At 40.2% G+C, this 23,331-nt stretch overlaps 1 protein-coding gene across 2 annotated transcripts in view; it reads left to right on the top strand.

The window, feature by feature from the left end:
* The window catches only part of ago3a (argonaute RISC catalytic component 3a), a 42,173-nt gene extending 19,096 nt beyond the window's left edge, over positions 1-23,077 (top strand). Inside the window, exons 2-19 of one of the 2 annotated variants that reach the window (XM_084727034.1) lie at positions 352-523; positions 703-823; positions 1,102-1,310; positions 2,793-2,929; positions 6,825-6,959; positions 7,142-7,229; positions 9,063-9,210; positions 9,476-9,595; positions 12,953-13,075; positions 13,955-14,088; positions 15,997-16,181; positions 16,684-16,843; positions 17,931-18,021; positions 18,200-18,394; positions 18,607-18,741; positions 19,307-19,408; positions 21,217-21,416; positions 21,608-23,077. In XM_084727034.1, coding sequence (XP_084583160.1) covers positions 352-523; positions 703-823; positions 1,102-1,310; positions 2,793-2,929; positions 6,825-6,959; positions 7,142-7,229; positions 9,063-9,210; positions 9,476-9,595; positions 12,953-13,075; positions 13,955-14,088; positions 15,997-16,181; positions 16,684-16,843; positions 17,931-18,021; positions 18,200-18,394; positions 18,607-18,741; positions 19,307-19,408; positions 21,217-21,416; positions 21,608-21,716 — 2,564 coding nt within the window. In that variant the 3' untranslated portion in view covers positions 21,717-23,077. Of the gene's footprint in view, positions 1-351; positions 524-702; positions 824-1,101; positions 1,311-2,792; positions 2,930-6,824; positions 6,960-7,141; positions 7,230-9,062; positions 9,211-9,475; positions 9,596-12,952; positions 13,097-13,954; positions 14,089-15,996; positions 16,182-16,683; positions 16,844-17,930; positions 18,022-18,199; positions 18,395-18,606; positions 18,742-19,306; positions 19,409-21,216; positions 21,417-21,607 lie in introns of both variants that reach the window. The other variant, XM_084727033.1, reaches the window with a different exon arrangement.
* Positions 23,078-23,331: the final 254 nt, after the last annotated feature.

Genomic DNA, 23,331 nt, shown 5'->3' with positions numbered 1-23,331 from the left:
TGTTGAAGTGTGATGTTATTTTTGGTGTTTCCCCACCAACTTTTTGTATGATGTCATAGTTCCGCATATTGTTTTGGCAAGGATATCTCAAATTTGGTTAAATTGTTGTGACAAAGATATCTACTGAGGCAGGGTATTATCACATGTAAGTAAATTTTAAACTGTAAAATTCATCAGAAATTAAATGGTAAATATTAAACTTGAGTAGACCATTACAGTATCTGTGATAAGCCCGAATCTGTCAGCATGTTGAAGGATTAGCTTTACATATAACATGACCTGAATGACCTGAATTAAATTGATAGTAAGTTTTCTTTAACATTCATCCTGCTGTCCTTGTTCATCTCTCAGGAGCCGTTGGGGCCCAGTCCCTGTTCTCCATGCCTCGGCGGCCTGGCTATGGCACCATGGGGAAGCCCATCAAGCTGCTGGCCAACTGCTTCCAGGTGGAGATCCCCAAGATGGATGTCTACCTCTACGAGGTGGACATCAAGCCTGACAAGTGCCCACGGCGAGTCAACAGGTAGGCTGGACTCTCTGAACAGTGTCTTTAAAACTTCTCTGACACCTTTCTCAGATTAGGCATCTTTTGTTAAGCATCTTGCAGTGAGTAAACAGGGTTGCAAGTCTTGGCAAATGATAAATGGATGTTGAGGGGTTGAATTTATTAATTTGTTTGTTTTTTGTGTGTGTGTTGTACAGGGAGGTGGTTGACTCTATGGTGCAGCACTTTAAGGTGACAATCTTTGGGGATCGCAGGCCAGTCTATGATGGAAAGAAGAGCCTGTACACAGCCAACCCACTGCCTGTGGCACCCACAGGGGTGAGTTGGGAAAAGACACAGACACACACATAAAAATACACAATCGTTTCTCTTCAGTGCAGCCTGAATGTAAATTATTTGTGATATCTACTATGCATACACACAGACCATCTCCGCAACTTGCCAAAACATTCTGGATACCTGCAGTATATCACACATAGCCAAAGCATACAAACATGCAGACACAAATACACAAAATCTGCCCTCACTAAATGCAGTCTGCTTTGTTCTCACCTTCTTTGTCCTGGCTTGCCTTTCTTCTTTCTTTAATCTCTCAGGTGGACCTGGATGTCACTCTACCAGGTGAGGGAGGGAAAGATCGGCCCTTCAAAGTTTCCATCAAGTTTGTGTCTCTCGTCAGCTGGCACATGCTCCACGAGGTGCTGACTGGTCGCAGCATGCCTGAGCCCCTGGAGTTGGACAAACCCATCAGTACCAACCCTGTACACGCAGTGGATGTGGTGCTGAGACACCTGCCCTCCATGAAGTGAGCTGCTGATGTTTTTTAGATTCATCTGGCCTGCTTTTTTAGACTTCTGTGTTCTTTCTTTTTTATGACAGCAGGAGGCATTTGTGGCCATCAAATGATCCATGTAGGTGGATCCATTTTATCCCCATACTGCTAGCCTTTGCCGATGCAATACTACAGTGCCAAACATCCCAATTCCTTTGTGCCTCTAAGTATGGGTTTACTACACCTACCCAAACTGCTAAGACAATTTTTACAGAAGAACCAGAAACACAAAAGGTGGACCATGAAAAAATGAAATGGCAACAAAAATTAAGGAGTGATTGTAAGCATGAATTTAAGGGGCTTTCATTTTCTGTATTTTACATAAGTTTACATCTAGGCTGCCAAAAATGTACTTTGGCCACCTAATTTAGGGGCTTGGTAGCCTGTGCGGCCAGTGCTTAAAAATATTAGCATCTATCACTGTAAGTTAATTGGTAGGTAGTGGGGCTGCAACTAATGATTATTTTTTGTTGTTGATTAACTGTTGATTATTTTTTCAATTAATCAATTAGTCTTTCAGTCTATAAAGTGTCAAAGCTGACAAGATGACGTCCTCAAATGTCTTGTTTTGCCCACAAAAAAATACTTAAATCGATTATCACAATAGTTGGTGATTAATGTAATAATCTATTAAATGATGCAGCTCTAAAGATAATGTGAAAGAAGGATCTCGAAAAGTCCTTAACAGCAGATTCAGTTATAAGGAGACAGTCCATTTATTCTTAGCTAATCACCTCACCTCAGTCATCTTCATTCAGTTGGCGAACATATGACCCCTCTGATACTCATAGTAAATATTATATATTTGTTTTGTCATAGTTGCACCAATATCAGCACTGTGATCCCAACGGAAATCAAACTCATATGGGCTCTCACGAAGCGCCGTACTTGACCTCATACCATCTTCTGCTCAATATTACCTTCCTGAGCCCCAGCAAAAGCACAATCAAACACCATATCGCCAGCGCTGTAATGAAAGTCTCTTTCAAAGCATTATTAAAAAGTGGTTACATCGACACCTTTCATTTAGCTCTGCTGGCAGCTGTCGAGGGACTGGTATTGCAGTGGCACCATGACACAGTGTCAGTCCAGGATTCACCAAGAAAAATGTGTCCTATGTGTAATTATTAATGTGTCTCCTGGGCATAGTAATAACAGGTCAATGAGTCCAGGAGGTGTCACCACCCTCTCATTTTACTGATGTAGTTTTCAGTCATATTGAAACGCAGCTGAATGTGACACCGTATAAACATGTATTGACCTGCATTCCCAATTCAAGATGTGTCAACTAATCTTACATTTCCTGTCAACCCGTGTGCCCTTTCATACTTGCCCCATGTTCTCCTCCTTTTCATTTCTTTCTTTGTGACCTTTGACTGTTTTTATCTCCCCATTATCTTTCATTCCTTCAATCTCATTGCTCTTTTCTCATAATTGCTACTTTTCTCCATCTAGGTACACTCCAGTGGGTCGATCCTTCTTCTCGGCTCCAGAGGGCTATGATCATCCACTGGGAGGTGGGAGGGAGGTTTGGTTTGGCTTCCATCAATCTGTGCGCCCTGCCATGTGGAAAATGATGCTTAACATTGATGGTGAGAGCCAAATTCTAAAAATTTAATTTGACTGTGATTTAATAACATGGCCTCAGAGCCACAACAATGTAAATACGAGAGCTTTTTTTTATTGCTTACTGCTTCATTTGTTTGCAAATACAGCTGTTGCCATTTCAGAATATTTCAACACAAGATTCACAATGTTTTCAATTTTTATTTTTAAAACCTCAAAGACTCAGGTCCACAATAGACTTCTAACTATGCAATTTAAGATTTAATGTACATAATAGTAAGCATCTAGAGTAGTAGAAATTAGTTTTAATCTAAATATTGTCAGTTAAGTTTTCGTACACTTTCCTGTTATTGGATGTGAATTGGTAGTGCTTATGCTGCCCTTGTTCACATTGCTTGCTACAGTGCTTACTTTCAGTGTTGGGACTCTCAAGGAAAATGGCAATCAAAATGTGATCTGCCACACCTACACAGTCTTGGCAAAGGTCTAAACAGCAAAGATGTTCTTTGAAGTAGGTTTTCTAACAGTTATCGTTTTAGTTAATGTTTTTTGTGGGTGCTGAATGAGACACTAAACTTTGATATCACAGATGCATTTTTACTATTGAAAGCCACATTTCCAGAGGCTTTAAAAAAAACATGCAGAAATTGTTCTTCTGGTCCTCTTTCCCAGCTGGGGAAATTAGATTTTAATAATTAAACAGATAGATTAGAATGACTTGGAGGCTCCATGATACAGGCTATTTTTAGATATTTGTGCATGATCAATTTACCTTCAGTGATGTTATGTTTGAAGAAACTTAATAGCCAATCGATCTTTTCTACCTGACATACATGAGAAATCTATTTCTTTTTTTTTTTTTTTAATCATTGTGGAGGCTGAAGTTGTGATGCTGTGCTGGGGAACCAAATTTGCTTTTTATTTTGGTTATTATTTCATCAAATCAAACATGAATGTTGTTGGTTGCATTGCTTGTAAAGGCTGTTGGATAAGTTGAGCCTTGGTGATGAGTCCCACTCTGGCTGACATGAGTTGTCGACTAGTTTGTCAGAACAGAGTCAGTTCTGCTGGCTGAGAACCAGTTGAACAAATGGAATGATTGAAGATGTAGTTTGGTAATTGGCTTTAGTGCTGCTCACTCTGTTTGTTGACCTGGAATTGTGAGCTAGAATTACAATGTGTTATTATTATTTAAATGATTAAAATTAAAATAAGTGGCAGAGAGGGTGGCAGAGAATGTGTTTTGCCATATGCACACTGCAGGAGGTTGTTGGAGACCAAGGAACTTGGAGGAAGGTGGGTTCTTGGCTGGATGGGAACTGACTAGTCAGTTGCTGTGGAGACAGAGGGCAGCTTGTGTGTGTGTGCGTGCGCGTGCGTGCGTGTGTGTGTGTGGTTGTGCCTCGATGAGCGAGACTGGTGGGTGTTGCTGGGGTCAGGAGGGTAGCTGTGTGGAGCGTTTCGTTGAGACAGCTTTTGTTTTGCTCCGAGTGCTTGAAGCCTCTGTCTGTATTTGAACGTTTCCCTCTCTCCTCTCTGATTCTCTCTTTGTCTCATTTTCCCGCCCTCTCATCCTTGGAAATCAATTGGTTGGCTCAAGTCTCTTGTGTGTGCTCTCCAACAACAGACTACAACTCCAAGTGTTTGCAGAGCATTTGTTATCCAACTCTTCTGTACAGCATTGTGTATCGGCAAATTGGGATTAATAAGCCTATTTGAATACACGAGCACAAACAGGGAACCAAAACTGCTCAGCTATCATGAGCGATCAAAAACATATAAGCCTATACTAGATAATAGTAATTACAGAGAAATGGGACCTTTCAATTTTACATTTGCATGAGTGACTCATAAACACTTTCAGACACTTAGAAAATAAATCACAATGTGTGGGGAGGACAATTAAGGGTGATGTCACTTCCTGTCGCTGGTGAAAGGCTCTCATGTCTCACAAGGCAAATCAGAGGTGCAAAAGCGTGTGCTGTCTCCCACACATAGACTTTACTTGGGCGGGCCGCCCAGATACATTAAGGGCCACCAGAGTGTATTTGTCATTCTCTTTTAGTTTTTCTTTTTTTAATCTGTCTAAAAGAACACCATATACTATCAATTAAAAAGTGGCAAATCTCTGCTTGCTCTACCCCTCAGCTGTTTGTTCTCCTGTTGTGAGAAGGGTTCATTGGCAATCGCACATGCTCTGCAGACAAACAGAGAGAGTCTCTTGTTTAATGTAAGCCTACTTATGTTGTTGTTTTGTAAAAGCTTGTATGTGCACCTGGTTGGTGCAGAGGGGCAGAAAGGAAAAGCAAAGTGAGCAGGTTAAAGTAGTTTGTGCGCCAACACTAAAATAAGGTGGGGAATTACATGGAATTAGAAATCAGAAATAACATACTTAGTAAAGATGATGTATGAAAATTTCATATTAGGATTATAGTGACCAATGAACTCTGTTATCATGGTGTTGTTAAACTGGGAAAATTGTGGGTATGTTTTGGTGAAGCATCATGAAACTGGTAATTGTTTTATCACTACTTCCTAACATGTCCCTGTGCTGTTTTACTGTCATGCTGTGGAAAACACTGATGTCTGTACAATGCAATCATCTGTGGCCTTGTCAGGCATCACTCATGGATGTGCTCACAGAGCCTTTATCAAACGCAGCGTCAGAGAGAGGTTTCTTACATCACAGCAGCTGAGCCAGACAATTCGTCAACAGCTTCCACAACCTCAACACCAAACTCTCTTCATCTCTCCATGTCCATTTTTGGATTTATTTTACGGCTTTGTGTTTTGTCATACCGGTTCTTGTTTTCCCTAGATTTTGATTTCCCTCTGATGTCTCGCTCTGATGTGCCACCTATCATATTTTAATTTCTGAATACCTCAGTCTTTCCTTTTATTGAGACAACGCATCGTATCAGAACAAAGGGAACTTTGTGCCACATGAATTTCACTTCTTGTGTTTGATGAGTGTTCCTGCGACATTTATTTAGCATCGTGGGCTGAATACACAAACATTACACGATCAGCCTCTTCAAGAGCTTTGTAATGGCTGCATTGCATATTCAAGAGTACATTTTCCATCCCTGTTACAATTCATTTCGTATTCATGCATTGCCTTTGTTACTTGAAGCTGTGCATCACCTTGTTGTGTAAGAATTTTAAAGTAGATACCATTTTGAACATATGGTCATAGACATGGTTATAAACTGGTAAAAAATATTGCTGGAGTTGTGAGGTTGTGATTTCCTTACAGTGTCTGAGTGTTGCACAAACAAAACGTTTTCCTTTTTTCAGGCAGATACTCAAAATGCAAACCATCCAATTTAAACTGTGATTTAACTGCAGTCAGTGGATTACAGAAATAAGTTGTTGTTGTTTAGTGAAGTGTTATATAATCCCATTTCCATAAAAGTTGGAATGTTGTGTGGAACATAAATAAAAACAGAGTGCAATGATTTGCAAAAACTTTTTGACCTATGTTCAATTGAATACAGCAGAAAGACAAGATATTTAATGCTCAAATTGATAATCTGTATGTGTTTTTTGTAAATCTACACTCATTCTGAATTTAATGCCTGCAACATGTCCCCAAAGAGTTGGGACAGGGGCAACAAAAAAATGAGAAAGTCGTGGAGTGCTCAAAAAAGTCCACGTTTCAGCTTATTTTCGGACATCATGGACTGTGATACATCATAATTTCTTTTGACAACACTCAGTAAGCACTTGGGAACTGACAACACTATATGATTTTAATTGCTCAACAGTCTCAGTCATTGAATTTTGAATATCTTGTCTTTGTATGTTTTTATTTACATTTTAAACACCGTCCCATGTTTTGTGGAAATTGAATTATCACATATTATGTTAGTATTGTTTTTATTTATTTTAAATAACTCTTGTCCTTGCTTTATCTTGCAGTGTCTGCCACCGCCTTCTACAAGGCCCAGCCAGTCATCCAGTTCATGTGTGAAGTGCTGGACATCCACAACATAGACGAGCAACCTCGCCCTCTCACAGACTCACACCGGGTCAAATTCACCAAAGAAATCAAAGGTGAAGACGGAGGTGTAAAGTGTACCTGCAAGTGACAAAGAGAGTTAAATCGGATGAATAAAAGCGTATTGTGTGCGTGGGTGAGACAGAGAGAGTCTGAGCAAGAACAGGCAGAGCACATGTCGCAGCCATTCACACACAGACACATTCTCAATGCTACTCCACTTTATGTTATTCACCAGGTTTGAAGGTGGAGGTGACGCACTGTGGAACCATGCGGAGGAAGTACCGCGTCTGCAACGTGACCCGCCGGCCTGCCAGCCATCAAACGTGAGTCAGCCTCCGGGGCGGGTGGGGGAACGGGAGACTCTGGGCGGAGTGTGTGGATGTGATGGGGGCGGGGAACACGGACCGCAGAGGATGCGATCACCAATCCACCACCAAACAAACCAGATAATGCCTGACTCATCTGACAACCATGCGGTCAACATTAGTCATCCGTTAGTGAAGTAGTCATGGTGTGTGGCTGCCGGCTGCTTACCATCAGTGTTTGTCATCCATAATAGAAAACCTTGCTGTGTGTTATCAAACCTTGCTGTGTGTTATTGTTACGTGGCGTCTAAATCACCATATGGCCGTCAGAAAGGATGGTCCATATACAAGGCAGTGTGCCGTCTAGCAATATGCTGTTAGAATGGAAAGAGTAAAGATCTTTACTGATATTTGAATAGTGACTGTGAGGTTTGATGGGAGATGGTGGCACATATTTTAAGTGTTCTTAAAGGGATAGTTCGGATTATTCGAAGTATGGTTCTATGGGGTACTTAATAATAATACGTTTATTTGTGAAGCACTTGTCTAAATAAGGTTACAAAGTGTATCACAAAAGACATGAGAATAAAACAAACAAGATAAAAACATGCAAGTAGAGAATTAAAGTACAAAAACAGAAGACAATTAAAGAAAAACAGCAGCACAAACATTATAAATCTTGCATCAGAAAACCCTTTTCTCTAAAAATGTGTTTTAAGCAATGGTTTAAAAATGGGTAATGAACTGGCAGGCAATTTCCTTGGGCAGAGAATTGATGTCAAGGGCTCGGCCACCCTTAGGTAGGAGATATACTTGCTGTTTAACCATGCAATTGAGTTCCTGTATGCACAGCATTAATTTCTGAAGACATACACAACTCTCGCTCCAAATCGACGCAGGATACATGAGACAGCCAGTTGTGTATGCGAACGGGTAGTTAAAAGCAAGTATATCTATGGCTTTAAACACCAGCTTTGACCTAGACACAACCAGTAAGAGTACACTGGGGTCTCAGGTTGTGAAGTGGCGCTTGGGGAGCCAAGTGCTATGTAAATTAACTGGGACCCAGACCATGTTGGGCCTAAAAATTATTAACAGAATCTTAAATTCAGTCCTGAATTTAACAAGCAACGAGTGTAGGGATGCAAGAATTTGGGTGATATGCTTCCTACGATTGTTCCCAATTATAAAACAAGTAGTCTTCTGCACTAGCTGAAGCACTGATAATTGACTAAGGCATGTAAACTGTCCACTGCAGTAGTCCAGGCATGGCAAGACAAAAATGCATGGATAAGCCTTTCTAAGTTGGGAGGAGACAAAGCTGATCTAATTTGGTGACATTTTTTAGGAAGTAGCAGAATTTAATGAGATTATTGTCGTATGGATTGAAGTTTAGTTGTGAGTCAAATGTGATACTTGGATTTCTGGTTGTAGATTCTCTGTTGCTAGTGGACCAAGAAACAGTTGTATTTGCTAGGCGATCAGGGCAAAATAATATTACATCTGTCTTGTCTGTTTAGCAATAGTCGGTGTATTACCTACAGTAGATGGAGATTTGTACGCCCCCAGTTTGGAGAAGCAGAGAAGAGTACCAGCATGGAAGCGAAGGAATATAGCACTATGACCAGACTCAGCAGAACGTTTTACTTTGCTATCAGACACCTTCTCTGACGGAAAATGCTGTTATATAAGCCACATATCCCTCTCTCCAACCAACCAGCAACCAAACCATGAGAAAGATCAGCAACTTTACCTCACAGAACACAGGAGCTGCATGTGTCTGTTCAAATTCAATCTATTTTAGTTGTCCTCAGTGGTGGTCTAGTTTTTGACATTTCTCTGTCTCTGCAGGTTCCCTCTACAGTTGGAAAATGGTCAGACTGTAGAGCGCACTGTAGCCCAGTACTTCAGGGAGAAGTACAACCTGCAGCTTAAGTATCCACATTTGCCCTGTCTACAAGTGGGCCAGGAGCAAAAGCATACCTACCTGCCCCTTGAGGTGAGAGAAAACAACTTGCTCTTCTTTTTTTTTTTTTCAGTTTCAGTTTCAGGGTTTCAGTTTAAACATAACTATAATAAAGTATGATGAAACCTGCAGTGTAGGGCCTACTGGGCAGTTCCCAGGTGTGCCTGTGTATCAACTGTATAAATAAAAAGCAGGGCAGGTGCAGTATGCCCAGAACTTGCTGGCTAAATAATAACTAAAATGATAAAAGATGCATCTTCCAACGTTTGTTCAAACCTTTGCCCTTGTTTTCTTGCAGGTGTGTAACATTGTAGCTGGTCAACGGTGCATCAAGAAGCTGACAGATAATCAAACATCCACTATGATCAAAGCCACCGCTCGCTCTGCACCTGACAGGCAGGAGGAGATCAGCAGGCTGGTGAGTTGTGAACACCCGCTGAGTAGTACGGTTAACATTGTTACCCTGGTAACACTTTATTTGAAGTGGTGCACATAAGACTGACAGGACCGTACAGTTTGCCATTGAGCACTAAGATTTATCACAGATCTCACTGCTCTGACTCACCGCTGTTTTGTGTATGAGCAAGTTGGATGCTTAATCATTGGTAAAATGTTATTTACAAGGATGTTCTTGGACTGCTTTCTTTTTACCTATGGATCTATATTCGACAAAAAGCATGGGAAGTTATTGTCTTCGCTCTCTGGACATATTTCTTGGAATCAGTTGCAAAATCACCTAAATCTTTGGGAGCTGGTCTCAGGACCTGGTCTTTTCCTCATATTTAAATAAAGGTAAAAAAATATCAATGAATACATAAAAATATGACACCTGTCATGAACATGAAAGAGTCCTTATGATCGTTTATGATGTTTTTGTTGTCATTAAGTGTCATTCAGTTAATTATGTCAAATGACATTCAATGACAACATTCATAAAGATTCCTTCATATTCGTGACAGGTGTCTCTAGTTATGGTTTTGAGTTTTGGAGTAACAGAAAACAAAAACAAATAGTATTTGTGCATCATATACTGTCCATTGAAATGTGTCTCATCAGAACATTTTATGCTGTACAGAGCCCAAAACATACACCATCAGTCATGTAGATAGATTTAGGTCATACTGTATATGGCTGAAAGTTAAAGCCATTGTTGGAGCTCTAAAGCCGAGTTCACACTGCTGGATTTTAGCCTGGATTTTGGAGACAAAAGTTGCTAAATCAGAAGCAAATAGGTGTACGCTCCTGTGAGTTATGGTCACTCTCGGTAACCTGTTCAAAGATGCAACCTGAGACTTTGCTGTTGCCTAGCTGAAAGATATCAAGCAGGTTTAAAATGTGGTCATGTCAGGGACAGGTCAGGATACCATGCAACAAGCCACAGCCACTGAGACCAGACACGGGCTGGGGAAGAAAAGAGTCAAGAAGGAAAGATGGAAGAGCACCTGAGCAGCCGCCAGAGAGACTTGTTTGAGATTTCTCCCGGTGAATGATCTTGTAATGTGTGACCTTTTTTGCTGAATAGTTGTATAATGCGCAAAGCATAACGACCTCAAGATTCACGATTACGAGACAGGAAGTTGTATAGTGTGAACAGTGTGGTGATCTGATGACTTTGAAGTCACGTAGTGTGACCAAGGCATAACTTTAACAGAGGTGAGTGTGGACAGAGCCAAACACAAAGCAGTGCCTTGTTGGCTAAATTCAGAGAAACTTTTTGCACCCGTATAGATTTAATATGCTGAAATCATAGAATGATTATATAGAGTATTTCAGTTGATTTCACCTTGTTACATTTGGATTACCATTTAGTTGGACACAAAACAGCTTTGTGAAATGCCTGTGTTCCTAAGCCTGTCAACAGTTGGTTGCCATGCTGTTCATCTTGATATTAAACTGCTCGTTTTGTAATCACCTCTCCCAGATTCTCATTTTATATCGTTAACACAGGCATGTCTGCTTGTCCATTACATTTGGCCTGACCAGGGTCAACAAAATGCCAGACCATAATGGCTTTAATGTGTGTGTGTGAGGCTGTTGCTTCAGGGTCTGCAGTGTATTGTTTATGGAAAGATTGACAGACTGTACACTGCCTCTAGCCACCATCAGATTAGCACCACACATTTAGTACCTGTTGTTGCCTTATTAAAGCACGTCTCCCTGTCTCCTCAGTCAGCAGCAAAATAACTGGACTGGACTTCATCACTGTGGTGGCGGTTTCATTTAGATGCACAGTTGCTTGAAACTGACAGAGCAGTGTGGGTGGAATAGCAGAGGTTGGGAGACAGAAAAGGACAAAACAAGCAGATAAGCAATGTCTGTCAGAACTACACAATAAACTCCATAATAAATTTGGATATCCTGCCAGCTGGACTGATCATGTAACCTGTGCTTGTAGTCATTTTGGATTAGGGCGCTTTGACCTGACATTTTTTGGCATGACACCATATTTCCTATCCACCAACGTCTTACTAAATAATGAAAATGATGATAATGCTAACTGCAAAATAGAAAATGCATAAAAGAAAAGTAATACCCATACATATGCCAGCAAGTACAGAAGCAACACCTCATTAAAGAGCAGAGGCATAAGGTCTATTGAAAACAATGATGGCACAAGCACTCGGCACAGAGGAAAGCATTGTAGTCATCATATTTTTAATAGAATTCCTACTGAACTATTGCTACACTGTGGTTTCATTCTTAAGAGGAATCAGAGCTGTCTCCCAGTATGTTAATTTTGTCCTACTGTGCAACATCTGAGAAATAATTGTCTACATTGGTAATTCATGACAATTAAATGAAGAAAGTCTGTTTCTAAATTTAGCTGATGCTCTTAAAAGAATAGTTTGACTTTTTTGGGAGCTTCTTTGCGTTGAGCAGCTGGTTAGTTTAGCTTAGCATACAGACTAGAAACAGGGGGAAGAGATAGCCGGACTGTCCAAAGGTAACAAAATCTGACTAACACCTCTAAAGCTCACTAATTAACAAGTTATATCTTGTTTGCTTCATCTAAGGCCACACAGTTATTATTATCAAAATAAGTGAAGATTAAAATTGTGATGCAAAAATTATAATTTCCACTAATCATGCAGTGGCAATATCTATCAAAATAGTCACAATATGACTTTTGTGAGCATAAAAATGAGCCATTGTTGAACTATTTCTTTAACCAAAACAGGCCACAATGAGTGAGCAGATGAAGGAAACTTCAGCAGAACACATGACTAAATTTTTTCTGTCATGCCAAAAAAAGTTCACATCAGGAGAGGTCAGGAGAGGTCAAGAAGCCACAGGCTTATACAACTTACCTCCCCTCCCTTTAGGGAAAAAACACAAACTAGCAATAGAAAAATAATAAAACTTAAAACAACAGCAAACATACACAGTGAGTAGAAAATTTCACCAATCAATAAACAACCAATACAAATAAATATATACATAAAAACAATATGTGAAAAATATAATAACAAAAATTACAGTATATTTATACTGTATGTACAAATCAAGAAATAAATATTATGAATTAAAATTGATGACAGTTAATGTCGACAAGCCCTTGATGGTGCGTGCTTTTGTATTCCATATCTTTGTACCACAATATCTGAGGGAGAACTGGCCATGTTTCAGGTTGATATGACTGAACTTCAGAATTAAATTTGAAGAAGCTGTGAAATGATATTGCAAACTTTAATTCATTATTTAATGAAAGCTGTACTGCAGTGGTCTTTACATGATGTTGTTATTAACTACCGTGTCCCGCCCCCTCTCCCTGCAGGTGCGTAGTGCCAACTACGAGGCAGACCCTTTTGTGCAGGAATTCCAGTTCAAGGTGCGCGACGAGATGGCCCACGTGACGGGGCGAGTGCTACCCGCCCCCATGCTGCAGTACGGCGGCAGGGTGAGCACAGAGCACTTTATGGTACCCTTCCTTTAAATCACGCCCATTCTCTCTGTTTGTCTGACACGCTCTCCCCTTCCTCAGACTTTATTGCAACAACTGTCTCTGAGGGGAACTAACTCACTGGCTTCTGTTTGTACTTCATGGTGTCAGTCTTTTTGGCTTCTTTTCTTGTGGTTCAGTCTCAGAAGTGTGAACTTTTGCAAACATTTTTGTTCATTTGCCTCAAGGTTGCTTTTTGAATAAGCAAAAACCCCAATCATGACTGCCAAAAACTTTGCCAGCATTTGCCTAATGTGAATTTTCTTTGGTGAAGTCAAGAGGAGGTGGGTAAAACAGGATTCCAAAATTGGATAAAGAAGCAACTTACTGAGACTTGACCACAGAGCTGATTAACATCTGTCTTTTTATCCTCTCTGAGGAGACACATCTGTACTGTTGTGCATTTGGTGTGGATTACTGAGGACACTGACACCATCATGCACACTATGCTGTGCACGATACACCCAACAAATGACATCTAACATACTGAACATTCCATCACACAGTGCATCACACAACATTTTCAACAAAAGTCAAGGTTCACATCAAAACCACTTGATGATATTGGTCGTTTGACTTAAAGGTGCAAATGCATGTTTCTTTGACTGACATTTATTTTCAAAGTGTGAATTTATTTACAAAAATGAGTGTTAATATATTATGGTATGGATGAAGAATGTGTGTTGGCTCTGTGGGTTTTCAGAAAGTGTGTGTATGTGAGTGCAGCGCACACTTGTGTTTCTGCCGCTCAAGCGTGAGTCTGTATGAACAGCATGAATGTGAGTGTTTGCCCACATAATCATGAGTACATGTGGTGAGACTGCAATGTTGTTCCAGAACCGCACTGTAGCCACGCCCAGCCACGGGGTGTGGGACATGAGGGGGAAGCAGTTCCACACTGGGGTGGAGATCAAGATGTGGGCCATCGCCTGCTTCGCCACACAGAGGCAGTGTCGGGAAGAAATCCTTAAGTATGATCATTTTCATATGTTTTTTTTATTCTGTTAAGTCCTTTTCTGAAATTCCAAGGGTTGCTACAGGTCATTTTATTAAAGTCTTGAAATGTCTTAAATTCACATTCCACCTTGATTTAGCCCTGTTTCAGATTCTGCACCTATATTTTCCACATTTGATGCTTAGTTTTATTGCAAAATTGGCCTTTTAATTTAGTTTAACAATGGAATTAAAAAGTCCTAAAATGTGTCATATTATATTCACAAACTCGACACAAGCCACACTGTTGTATGCCCCATTTTTTAAGCATTTGTCTTGTAGGCAAATATTCGTAAATTAGTTTTAGTTGTAACATTCTCATGGTGACATCCAGGATAGTTGTGCAGATGCATGTGAAAACTTTTCCCCATGGGTTACATTTGTCCAACAAATTCTCCTGTTTTGTCTGAATTGCTGATACATTTTCTTGTTAATTGTAGGGACAGGGTGCCATTTGTTCTACCATTTGTACATAATGATGTTCTTTTTCCAGTTTTGTGATATGGCTGCACAGAGACATAATTTCACCCCTTACTAAGATCATTTACCAATAATATTCCTTTTTCAAACACTGATTCTATAAAGCAAGGCTTATCCTTAATTATTATATTTGTATTGCACCATAACACTTGACTCTGAAATTCATAGGAAAATTCTGGCTGATAATTTTGGTATTGAAACCAGCTTACTATGACTTTGTCTAAAAACCCTGATAAATACAGAAAAGACTTGCAATGCAATGCAGCAAACTGAAAGGCAGTTAACCGAAGGTAGTGATGGAGTGCTTTTTGCAATAAAGGATGAATAGACATAGTTTTGCTGAGAATCAATGTGCATTGAAAATAAATGTAGGTATATTATGATGTATCTTTACTTCCTAATACCAGAGGAACAGTGCACATTCAGAAACTCAGACAGCGCAGACCTCTGTCAAGGCCGAAAGTCCACTCTCTATGATCTGCAAATCTGCAAGTGCAAACTTCACAGTCAATATTATCATTATGGTTTGCTCTCATGAAGTTTGAACACTTTTTCTTAATATCTATTGCAGATAATTCACATTTACATGTGACTAAGAGTATAATTAGTTGTATGATATGCGTGTCTTTATGTTTCATAGCCACATCTTACTTGGAGGAAAAAAAGTGATGTTACAATTATACTGGTTCTCCCATGAAACCAGTGTCCCTGGTCCCTGCTCAACTGCTTTCTGTATGAAGTTTGAGCAGCTACATGTGAAGGCTACCCCACAGTGAATGTGGACTGTGATATGGACTCATCATATAGCTACAATTAGCTGTTATTTCACTACTGAAGTTTACTACCATCTACTGGATTTTAAGATGTATGGCATTTATTCCACCAAGACCAAAATACCCCATCTCGCAATCTTTAGCAAAAGCGAATAATAATTTGTGTATCTGCCCCATGATTCGGATCTGCTCCAAAATGTGATGGATTCTTCCCTTATTCTGCCCATGTTACACCCTTCTACCAAGCTTCCTGGATTTGGACCAGTCGTTTTCCAAAATCCTGCTGACAAACAGACAAACAGATGGCACCAAAAGCACAGCCTCCCAGGTGGAGGTAGAAATAACCATACCAATATCAAACGTAGACAAAAGAATAGTGTACATCTGTTGTCCAACCACATGCAGAGACATAAAAAGGTAAATTCTGGCACCTATATGGACAAATGGAGTTAAATTTGCTTTTAGATATTTTAGGATAATAACACCATGGTTAAACATTAATTTCAAATTTAAAACTTTTTTCTTTAAGATAACAGATTATTGTCAAACACAAAAGGCACAAGCATGTAGCTTTCATTGTAGTTGACTTCCCCACTCTAATTCGTCCCTCCCTCTTGCCTCTTCCTCATGTAGGGGTTTCACAGACCAGCTGCGTAAGATCTCCAAGGATGCTGGGATGCCCATCCAGGGACAGCCATGTTTCTGTAAATACGCCCAGGGAGCGGACAGCGTGGAGCCCATGTTCAGACACCTGAAGAACACCTACGCCGGACTGCAGCTCATCATCGTCATCCTCCCGGGAAAGACTCCTGTCTACGGTCAGAAAATGGCTTAAAAATAAATATTATTGTAGAGTCCAGGATATGCTCGTGGTTAAAACTATGTGGAAACCCAAATACTATTCTAGGAGTAAGGGCAGGTGCAGTATCTCCTCAGCTTCAGCATGTCAATGAAAGAACCACAGAAGAGACTGTACTTCACATTGTGTTACAAAATATTCTGTCAATTGTATTGTGTTTTTTTTATCCTTGTATATTTTTTCAGTCTGTATATATCTGTTTTGTCCTAAACCCTGAAGGGTTTCCATGTCTGACAGCTGTCTTGTATCTTTTATACTCAACTATGTTAGAATTTCTTTGACAGTAACTTATGAGGCTTTGAATTAAATCACTGATCATAAGTTGAACAGTGTTTCACTGCTCTCCTAAATCATTTTGAGGGATTTTGAGAATTGATATGGACATTGTTATGCTTGTGCTAATGATATATGATAAAATGGTGAATATATTTACTTTGCTCACTTTTTGTAACCACCCACAGCGGAGGTAAAGCGTGTGGGAGACACCCTTCTGGGCATGGCCACGCAGTGTGTCCAGGTGAAGAACGTGGTGAAGACGTCACCTCAGACCCTCTCCAACCTCTGCCTCAAGATCAACGTGAAGCTCGGAGGCATCAACAACATCCTGGTACCTCACCAACGGTCAGTCATACCCTACCTCTCTTCATATATGGTGACGCTCTACTGTAGTGATGCTGGTTATGGCTTCTTGTAGCTTCGACAATTACACTACTGTTTTTTGACAGAACAAGAGTTTATCACACATAGGCTACAACAACCCGTCAGAATCACATTTTCAACAAGAAAACTCTATAAGTCAATAGAAATTGCTTCTAAAAAGTGTTTTGAGGCCCAGTGTTGACTTGTTGGTTTTAAAACTCTGCTGGAGGGAACCCTGCTGCCTTTCCTGTTCAGTTCAGCTGGCTGAAGTCAGCCTCAGCTGCAGCTGACTGCCTGATATCGAGGCTCTGGGTTTTTGGTAGGCACTCGTTTCTTGCAAGAATCTTCCAAATTACAAACAAAATAAGTTGATATGTTTCATGTTGTCCAGTTTTATTCCATCAACATTGATAGCAAGTCAAATGTATGTGGCTTCCCTGGGTTGTTCTGTAACTGTTGTTGATTATTTTAGTTGTAATTTTCTTCTTATTGAAAACATAATAGATTGTTATGCTGTTGTGTTGTTCTGTGACACTGACCATGTAAAAATACATACATACATTTCATATACATTCTTTTAATGGCATGTACAGAAATATGTGCGAGGTTCATATGGGTGCTGAAAATACCGTTTCAGTGAGCACTGGCTTTAAAATGAATTATTGAAGTTATTTGTCTACCGATTGTTTGAGTGATTGTTTCATATTGGCTCAGTCAGATTATATAAGACGAAACATGAAACTTTCTTGTGTTTTACTTTAAATTATCACCAGAATGCTATCACAAAACATAATTTGGGTTGTTTATACCACAATAGCATCTGATAAATCATGTTGAGTATATAGCTATAAATCTGTAACTTACCACAGCTGTAAGGTGCTGGAAAATCTTGAAAATGCACCTTGAAAATGTTTGAAAAATGCTTGACTCAACTTTGGAAAAGATGTCGGAACCCTGTGCGTGTTCAGGGATACATGAAGGTGGAGGCAGAAGGAGAACAAGAACTTCATCTGCTTTCACCCTTGCATGTACCTCAGTATTAATCTTTGTTATGTCTCTCAATCAATAGGCCATCAGTGTTTCAACAGCCAGTTATCTTCTTGGGAGCAGATGTTACACATCCACCTGCTGGAGACGGGAAGAAGCCTTCAATTGCAGCAGTGAGTTTCTTCTGACCTATTGGTTGAATTTATTCACTTGTGACCCCTGTGTCTGACATTCACCGTTGATTGACATTTTTATCAGATATTTCCTCTGTTTTTCTCTCTCCTACCAATCTATCAACCATCCGCCTCACTCTTGTTCCTTCTGCACCCCCCCCCCCCCCCCCTCCTCCAGGTGGTAGGCAGTATGGACGCCCACCCCAGCAGGTACTGTGCCACCGTGCGGGTCCAGAGGCCCAGGCAGGAAGTCATCCAGGACCTGGCCTCCATGGTGCGGGAACTGCTCATCCAGTTCTACAAGTCGACCCGCTACAAGCCCACCAGGATCATTTTCTACAGGGATGGAGTTTCAGAAGGCCAGTTCAGACAGGTCAGCCCCCACTCTTCTAACTCCACTTATCTTCTTTCTGCCCAGCAAAACACAAAATCAGAAGTAATTAAATCTGTATTTTAAATACATTTCATCGAAATACTGCCCGTCTCTCTTTGTATAGTATGTGAAGAATATAGCTGACAGGATTTTCTTCAGTGGTATTTTTTTGTAAACCTTTGAAGCAATAACGTCTTCTTCTTCTTTGTCAGGTGCTGTATTATGAGCTGCTGGCCATTCGTGAGGCCTGTATAAGCCTGGAGAAGGAGTACCAGCCAGGCATCACCTACATTGTTGTGCAAAAACGCCACCATACGCGCCTCTTCTGTGCCGACCGCAACGAGAGAGTAAGTCCCCAGCAATTGCTCCCACACAAACAAAAGCACACACACACAAGTATGACACAGCGATGGTTCCCATTAAAGTCAGTACAGTGTGTTATGTGCTAGTCCATATTCTTTTTATGCTCTGAGCCAGCACGTTAAGTACTCGAAATGGGTCTCCTTAATTACCTTTTGTTGTCAATTGGACTGTTCACCCTCCTAACCTCTGTAATTACCTTCGATTAAAGCATTAGGGCCCAGTGCAAACCGAGAGCTCTGGAGTGGCACTCAAGGCCCCAAGAGTAAGATTCAGCTAGTAACAACCTTATTTTCAGTGCAGAGCATTAGGCTCTCTAGAGCATTAGGCTTTTAATTGGTTGATTGGGAAGCACTTGGTCAACCTTTGCCTGTGTTGGTGCATCAACTAGTTCTTTTTTTTCATGTAGTGCCTTAAAAGCTTTTTTTCTGCTGCCTGCCTGCATCTTTCATTTTCTGTTCCAGTTATTTTTGTTTTCATTATGAAACATGAAGGAAAACCAATTAAAGGGCATTAGTAGGGACTAACTGACCTTAACTCTGCTTTTGTCAGGTTGGACGCAGTGGAAACATTCCTGCTGGTACTACCGTGGATACAGACATCACACATCCCTATGAGTTTGACTTTTACCTCTGCAGTCACGCTGGAATACAGGTCAGACCAACTTCTTGTCAGCCCGGCCTGCCGCCTTTTTCTTTTTCAGCAAGATTTCATCACACTCTCTTTCACTAAAATCTTAATATCTGAACATTAAACTATGCACTGTTACAAATAGATGGTAAACAGGACTCAGGATTCATTTGTTGTTGTTTTTTTGTTTTTTCCCCCACTTTTCTCATAAATATCATAAATGTCAGCAGCTACCATACCTTATTGAAATGTCCTTTTTACAGAGATTTATCAGCAGGATATGACAGAAATGGAATAGAATATTCACAAGTAAGCATGTAAGGGATCACCAAACTCACAGTTTGGATTGTATCATGAGTTTTAGTCATGGATGGTATTATTCACGGTATTATGGTATTATTATTTTTTGGATAAAAAATACAAAAACAAAAAAAAGGCCCAACATAATTATTATTGACCATTAACAATAATTAGGGAAGCAACTAATAAAAAGGAATTCAAGTTGAATTTCAGTGAAATAAAGGTTAGCATGATAGCATCAGCCACCTCTTGATTGCTTATTTCTCCCACATAAATCATACTTATTCAACTTTGTTTCACTCTATATTTCTCCCCTGGAAATCTGTGCCCCTGCTGCAGCAGCTCTACACCCCCCAGTCTTGGGAACATTAATTTAAAAATGCGCTTTGGCTCTGATGTAGCCACCCGTCCCGTTAACAATAACAAAAACTCAAGGTATGATAATACCACAATAATAAGTCCACAACATGATATTTATCATGACATTAAAACTTTTAACTTAAAATGTGCCTACTTTCCTTCTTTAATAAAATAAAATAACAGTAGACAGCTATGACCTAAGGATGTGCAAAATAATTGGCATGAATTGTCTTTGGAAATTGCACATAATTCAAGGATTCTTTACCAAACAAAAACAGTGCAGCTGTCATCAGCACTCCTTATGTATTATAAACTAAAAAAAATTAGATAATTAACCATGTAATATCACAGCAGGTATTTTCATAATCCGGTATGGTATTGAGACTTTCTTTTTATTGCAATATTCAATATGTTGTTACAACCCTAGTAAATAATGGTGATGATAATAATGATAATGATAATGATAATGATAATAATAACATACAATACTGTATACTACTAAAACTAAACTGTATTATAGTATACTATAATACATATAATAAATAATTCTATACAAATAAATAGTCTGTGTCCCACCCATAGTACCTGTTTGGTTAAACATCACTATTAATAAATAGCCTATCAACTCTGAAGGCTCTTTCACAGACAGGCAGAGAGACTGCAGAACAATATGGCCTTTGGCATTTTGTTTCATGGCCACTGTAGGTTTTCCTTAGAAGGGAAAAGCGCAATGAGGTCTTTTCAGTCTGCAAGCTCACAGCTCGATGCCATTAAATTTCTACACACTGGTCCTTTGAAAGACTGAAATATATTAGAACTAGGACAACAAGGATCTGCAATAGCACTACCCAGAGGCTGTTTGGTTTAACGCCAAAATCACTCATGTGCTGGTGTTATTCTTATCCTTGAGACATTGTAATTGCATGTATACAGCAAAATACATCACTGATTGTGATAGCATCCCTATGTGAACGCTTGTTATATTTATTTTCTTATTTTATATGCAAAATTTAATCATTGGACTGTAATGATTTTATGTTTTTACCACTTGTTATGTGTCTCAGTGTAGTTATATGATGTCCTGAGCTTTCTGGTATCTTTTCTGTAACTTACTGTACTTAAATCTGATCTTCACCATAACACAAGTGTGCCTTTTCATTCCCTTCTCCCAGGGCACCAGTCGGCCCTCCCACTACCATGTACTGTGGGATGACAATTGTTTTACCGCTGATGAGTTCCAGCTGCTCACCTACCAGTTGTGCCACACCTACGTACGCTGTACCCGCTCAGTCTCCATCCCTGCGCCAGCCTACTACGCCCACCTGGTGGCCTTCCGCGCCCGCTACCATCTGGTGGACAAAGAACATGACAGGTGAGGAGGAGGGAGATTAAACATGAGGCTCTTGTGTTTTAACTCTGGATGTAAAGGTCCTGAACCCTCAAGTATTATTTTCATAGCAGTTGTATCATAGTACTTGGAGAATGTACCTAGATTTCCTGCCTGCATATGCCTTTTATTGTTTGTCATCCATCATAACTGCTCCTCTCCTCTCCACCCTGCAGCGCTGAGGGCAGCCATGTGTCTGGTCAGAGTAACGGTCGGGACCCCCAGGCGCTGGCCAAAGCTGTTCAGATTCACCACGACACCCTGAGGACCATGTACTTCGCCTGAGCTACACCAACCCTCCCCCAACAGTTGCCACCCTGAAACACACACAGAAACACACACACAGACACAACCATGCACACCTGGAGTCCTCACATGTGCAAGTCCCGCCCCCCCACACGCCTAGTCAATCCGGACCTGACACTGTGCAGAGGAAAGCAGGGAGGAGGGAGGGGAGGAGGCACCCCCACACTGGACTGAGGATGCAAACGCTGCTTTAAAAACAAACAAGAGAGAAACTCAGCACTATTATGCAATATTAAACCAGCCAACTAGTTTATTTTCACCCTTATCAGGCCCCCTTCTCATCGCCCCTCCTGTCTGTTTTTCCCTGTTTGTCTCCTTTACTTGTGGCCTTGTGGGTGTCTTTCTTTTTTTTTTTTTTTTTTAACTTTCCCTTCCTTTGGCACAGTCATTCTTTACAATCTGCTCGTTTGCCATCTACAGTACCTCAAGTCGATTTGAGCAGCAGCACTTTTACATTCTGTCAGTTTTACTGTAGTTTGTTGTTGATTCTCCCCAGTATTAGGAACTGGGGAGCAGAGAAGAGAAGGGTCAGACTCTGGAGGTGTTAACTGGTGTCTGATTTATTTTGGAATAGAGTTATTTCATTGGACCAGAGGTCCTCCCAGTTGCCACTTTTGTTTTTCCTTTTTTTCCTCTTGTTTCCTCTCTTCTGTCACTTTTCACTAGTGTGTGAACTCACCTGTTACTTGTATGGAGCGACCTGTTCTTTTGAGCACACTGCCACCTGTTGGCGACGAGGTATAAATGCCCCCTTGAAGTCTTTATAAGGTTTCCGATCAGTTTTGATTTATCTTTAGCAGTCAGCTGTCACATTTAAACAGGGGCAGTTTATATTGGCTGATATATCAATTGCTCAACTGCAGCCATCTATGGTTTCATTTAAAGTATAACACTGTTATTCTTAAATTCTGGTTGTTATTTTTCTTCTACATTATGTGAAACATTTTATGACTTTTTTAAAAAATCATTTTAATCATGTAAGCTTATGTTTTTAATCTTAGTAGTCGTTGTGCATTCATTTCCCTCAGTGCTTTATCTCACATTTCCCTCTCTTCTTGAGTTTGTGACAGTGGATGAATAGAGATCACGTCGATGGTTTCCTCTAGTGCAATAATCAGTTCAAACGAAGGGAAGAGGATTTTAGGGGACTTAAAAAATAAGAAGTTACACATTTCATGTGAAAGTGAGTGTCCTCGAACAGAGAAAAGTTTGCCACTTGCTCGGCACTTTCATGTCTTGCTCCTCTGTGAGACGATTGATCAGCATGTTTTATGAGTTTGCCCTTGCTGTTGGGCAAAAATGGTGCAACTGCAGTTTTGGTGATTTTTCGTGTTTTTACTTGAATTGAAGGATGTTATGCGCCTCTGTGGTTTGAGAATACTTCATCATCAATGAAATGGGCATAAGTTCAGTTTGCTAATGAGGCTGATTTTCTTAATTCCTAAGACTAACGAAGCTTTTCACCTGATCGCAGCAAAGTGGAGTACAAAGGCCATAAAGAGGTAGTATTCAAGTGCCTGGTGGAAGTTAAGTGTGAAATGGTCAAAAATAAAATAATCAAAAAGCATATTCCAACAAACAGACAGCATAAGAT

The sequence above is a fragment of the Lutjanus erythropterus genome, chromosome 9, assembly GCF_056507025.1.
Source record: "Lutjanus erythropterus isolate fLutEry1 chromosome 9, fLutEry1.hap2, whole genome shotgun sequence".
Taxonomy (NCBI): domain Eukaryota; kingdom Metazoa; phylum Chordata; class Actinopteri; order Lutjaniformes; family Lutjanidae; genus Lutjanus; species Lutjanus erythropterus.
This window is presented reverse-complemented; position numbering and strand designations above follow the sequence as displayed.